Raw genomic sequence first — 4,964 nt, 5'->3', positions numbered from 1 at the left:
CGAGGGTATTCGTTCGAGCCATTTCTTCGGTAAAGCGTCGTCTTTTTGACCCCCATCACAAATTTTTCCGATTTATTCTGAATTATACTTCCTCCATTTTTTTATAATTGCACCGTTTTCCTTTTTCGGAAGTTGCATATTAATTGCACCATTTACTTTTTTGGTAAGTTTATCCACATAAAATGACATTTCTATCCTTATCATCATTTGTTAAATCACATTTGTACTTAGATCACATGGGTATATTTGTCATTTATCACCTTTTAACCCCCATTCTTAAATCTTGTGCCCAACCCAAATGGTGCAATAATAAAAAAATGGAGGAAGTATCTCTTTTCTTACGGTTTTAACTCTTTTAAAAGACTAACTGAAGTGTAATTCTATCTTTTAGTCAATATCTATCTTGTTTGGTTTCTATATTTAGTAGCTACTTGGAATATCAGTTACTATTTATAGTAGTTACTATTAATGGAAATATTATTGCAGGGATCGTTTCAGTCATCTGCAGGATGCTCATTGCTTAATCAGGAGAGCGTTGACAATCGGTTTCAAGTTTCATCACCGAACTTTCTGTTTCGGGTTAGGGGGTCAAATGTAGGCGTTTACATTAACCGTAAAGATCTTTATAAAATGGATGTAGCATATGTTATTACCTCGGTTTCGAAATAATAGGTACACTTTGACATATAACACTTTTAAAAAATTTCAATTTGACTGTCATTTTTAATTTATAGGTAAGGAAAAATATAGTCATGTGAGATTTTGTTTGATTCATTTCAATATGTACTTTTGGAATATCAAACTTTATATAACTTTTACTAATACAAAATTAGAGATATTAATATTAAAAAATTTACATCGGTAAGTTTGAAAAGGTAAATTTCGAAACGTATGACGTATTTGATGGGAGATGTCGCCGTTGGCAACTCGCAGGCCGCAGCTCCTCTATTTTAGGCGGGAGGTAGTATAAAAAATAAAACCATTAGCTTGGTTTGGCGCCACTCCAAATTCCAAAAATCAAAATTTTACAAATTCTTCAATTTTCTCCCTCCATTTCCACTAATAATATCCTGAATCAGCCAAAAGAATACTCTCTCTCCCTTATACTATACTTTAGATCTCATACTTGATACTTAGCAACCCTTCTCTCTCCTCCTCCTTTAATCTCCCTCAATTTTCGCGCGAAATGGATACTGAAGATGAAATCGATCAACTGCTCTTGTCGCAGTCGGATCAAATTCCGAAGCCGAAGCGGTTGAAGAAGACTGATTCGATTGCAAACAATATCCCCACTTGTTCTGCTCCATCCAATGAATTTGATAAGTTGGATAAAGGGGATGAATCGGATGGTTTAGATCCTTTATTCGGGGACCCAAATCAGTTTTCGGCGAAAAGGGTTTTGGAATTTGATGGGTTTGGGTCTGAGGATGATCCGGATTTTGAGGAAAATGAGAAGAAGAACGAGGCTACAAAGAAAAGGCAAAGTTCGGTGGAGATTCATGGTGCTAAAGAGAAGAAGAGAAGGGTCAAGAGTGATGTAGTGAAGAACAAATCGTTGATTTCGCATCGAAAGGAAAAGAAAGTAAGGATTGCTGCTATTAGAAGTGTTAGTTGCTTTTATTTCTTATAAAATGTTTTAGATTGAAATTTCTCATGTAAAAAAGAACATTTCAGGAGAGGAAAGCGCGTTCCAATCAGCAAGCTGATTTTCAAAGGGTGATGAGAGGTAGTGTTATCAATTAAAATGCTGAAAGTTGAGTGTAATTTAGGATTATTGTGCCTTAATTCTGTTGTTCAAAATAGTTTTTGTTTGTTTGTTTGTGTTGTGTAGATATGAAAGGGGTTGGTTTTAAGCCAGTACCCATGGTTGAGAAATCGATTTCTTCGGTATTGGAAAAGATTAGGAAAAGGAAGATGGAGGTGTCTAAAAAGTGGGCCTATTTCACCCAAGAGGATGAGGATGAGGATGAGGGTAAGGGTAACAAAGATGGAGGCGTTGAGAAATTTGAGGCGAAAGAAGTTGAAGGTGTTGAAAAAGATGAGGATAAGGAAAATGGGGATGTCGAAAACAATTGGGCTAAGAATGATGAAGGTGTTGAGAAAGATCAAGCCAAGGACGGTGAAGGTATTGAAAAAGATGAGGCCATTGCCTCCCCAATAAAAACAAGTGAAGATAAAACCGAAGCAAGTGATGAGCAAACTAGTGATGCAAATGTAAGTGGATCACATTGTTACTTTTTTTGGATCCAAATAGTTAGTATTTGCTCAATATGGCTTTGTATTGAGAAGGTTAATCTTGAAATTTTAATATGAATTGCCATATCTTGATCTTAATTTATGCAATTGTTACAAGGATTTTCTTAGTATGTTGTGGGATTTGTTTATTGAATCCGATTTGTTTAAGTTGGGGATGTTAATGGAATTAGTTTTTGGGATCTGATGCAGGCTTCGGTTGATGAAATACAAGAGTCATTTCGTGCACCAATAAATGATACAGAGGTTTCCTTTCTAGCCTACAACTTATCACTTTCATCTGTGAAGAGCTATTGCATCTTAAAGTGATTAATTGTAAATGAACAATCTGCAGGAGCTGTTATTGGATTCTGAAAGGATTAATTCGCAAGATGATGAGTTGATTGAGTCTAGCTGTCCTGTAGCTCCATCAATGAAGTTAAAATGGGATTCTGCTGTTAATGATGACATGTAATTTCCTACTAACCTTGTTCCTTGATTTATCCGGCCTTGAGTATTTGATGATCGTAGTTGTTTTACTTTTGTAGGTCTTCTAGTGATGAAGAAAGTGACAAGGAGAATACTGACCCCCATCCAAAACACACAAGTTCCACAGCGACTGGTGATCCAGTCAAACACTTTTTGGATGAAGAAGCGTTAGAAGATGATAGTGATGATGGTCTTTTGCACTCTCAAGGTCAAGATGAAGAAGATAATTCTGATACGGAAGATAATTGTGATTACATTGCTACTGATGTTAAAGAAAAGCCAATTGATGGTGAAATGCGTAACCAACTGCACCAACAATGGGAACAGCAACACGATGAATCTGTGACAAAAAGGCTGTTGCAGAAGCTAAAATATGGTACAAAGGAAAGGGAACCATCCATTTCTGATGACGAGGATGCTTATAAAACAGAAGATGAACAAGGCGTATCTGATAAAGATGTACCTTACATGTGCGCTTCTCGTGTAACTGCCAAAAAGCTAAAGCAAATGATTCCGCAAATGTTTACAGATAAAGATGATGTTTATGTGTCATCTGATGATGAAGAAACTGAAAAATTGTTGTCTAAGCAATGCTTGCTTCAGAAAGTGGTATGCTATATAATCATTTCTTCTGCTTTTGTTTCTATACTTGCTTTGTTTACATAAAAATTGTTGACTTTCAGGAAATGGATAGGCAGCCTAAATTTGTAGTGGACGAGACATCTGGGGAAGTTTTTGGTCGTATAAAGAAGCTCAATGTCATTCCTGAAACTAAGAAGAAAGCAAAACAACCATGTAAACCCAGATTTGATTAGTGTTTTATCTTATCTTATCTGTTGTTGTTCTTATTGGTCTTATGTTTTACGTTTTATGCTTTCCAGCAATATTTGATGCTCTTCTCCATAAAGGGAGCAGCAGCAACTCATCAAAGGTAAAAACAAGCATTTTCTCTATCCACTTTTATACTATCTTGTTTACTCCCTCTACTCCAAAATACAACTCGAGTTATCTATTTTCATACTAGTCATTTTCAGTTGCTTATTCTTTGATGCTTTGGTTTTTGGAACTGTAGTCTTCTTTTCTGCGACGAGCATCAAGCCATCCTGTGCCATCAAGCCATAGGCAAGGATCAAACACTGGAAAATCATTTATATTTGGACGAGATGACAGCAATAGCAGGAGCTCTATGTCTTCGCTGGAAGATTCCCTCAATTTGGTACGCTTTTAACATATAAGGCAGTTTTTACTACTCCGTATGTATTTGCAGTTTTCCACTCAACTCTACGGCAATATCTAAAATCTCATGTAGTCTATGTTAATGTGAATCTATCATAAATTAGCATGTTCACTTGGATAACATTTTGATATTCTTGTAATTTTACACTTTGTTTCCAGGGTCAAAAAGACAGTCAGCAGAAGAAGAATACTTGTGCCAAATTTACTAGCTCTCAAACTAAGTGGACTACCCAACACACAGAGATCACAAGTGAAACAGATAATACCACTTCATTATTTGATATACTCAGCTCCTCTTCTGTTGAAACAACTCATGATACTCGGGATAACGCAGTTGATCAACAAGCAGTGTTTGCTGCATTTAAATCAGTCAAGAAACAAGTAAAGATTGAGAGAAGATCTTATCAAGGACCTTAGAGTTTTAGTTTTTGTAGGTCATATTCTAGTGTTTACAGTTTAGCTGGTCAAAATGTTAAATATTCTACTAAATTTAATAAATTTACGAAATACCCTTGGGTTTCCAAAATTTACTAAATGCCCTTTATTTATACACCAATTCTTAAATTGACACGGTCTACACTAAATTTATTGTGGACCATGCCTAAAAAAAGGCCAACAACTTGTTCTTAATTATTTTGGCATGTTTATTAAGATTAATATGGAATTTTTTTTTATCAAATTGGTATGGGTGATACATGAGCTTAAATAATGTGACTTTAAGTTACAATTTACTTTTAAAAATATAAGGTTACTATGACTCAATAAATGGTTACTATATGTACGAATTAGGTGTTTAATTTATTATAGTTACCATATGAACACTAAAGGTCTTTATATATGTAAAACGTGCTAGAAAAATTATTGGTTTTAGGTCCATACTAGTATTACTTAAGACCAGGTCCATGCAAAAATAATCCGTATTAATAAATTTAATACACAAAATACCTTTATTTATAAACTTAATAAACATAATACCCTAATGATGGTTATCCATAAATTCCATCAGC

The 4,964-nt window shown here is 34.9% G+C and overlaps 1 protein-coding gene across 1 annotated transcript; it reads left to right on the top strand.

Moving 5' to 3' along the window:
- The first annotated feature begins 988 nt into the window (after positions 1–988).
- Positions 989–4,483, top strand: LOC110787649 (uncharacterized). Its single transcript, XM_021992279.2, has 10 exons — positions 989–1,582; positions 1,675–1,726; positions 1,832–2,214; positions 2,446–2,499; positions 2,588–2,703; positions 2,781–3,330; positions 3,405–3,516; positions 3,603–3,652; positions 3,794–3,937; positions 4,117–4,483. The coding sequence occupies exons 1-10, from the start codon at positions 1,187–1,189 to the stop codon at positions 4,372–4,374; spliced, it is 2,115 nt and encodes a 704-aa protein (XP_021847971.2). The 5' UTR covers positions 989–1,186; the 3' UTR covers positions 4,375–4,483.
- Positions 4,484–4,964: the final 481 nt, after the last annotated feature.

The sequence above is a fragment of the Spinacia oleracea genome, chromosome 3 (genome assembly GCF_020520425.1).
Source record: "Spinacia oleracea cultivar Varoflay chromosome 3, BTI_SOV_V1, whole genome shotgun sequence".
Lineage (NCBI taxonomy): Eukaryota > Viridiplantae > Streptophyta > Magnoliopsida > Caryophyllales > Amaranthaceae > Spinacia > Spinacia oleracea.
The sequence above is the reverse complement of the archived record's forward strand: the minus strand, read 5'-3'. Positions and strand labels throughout refer to the sequence as shown.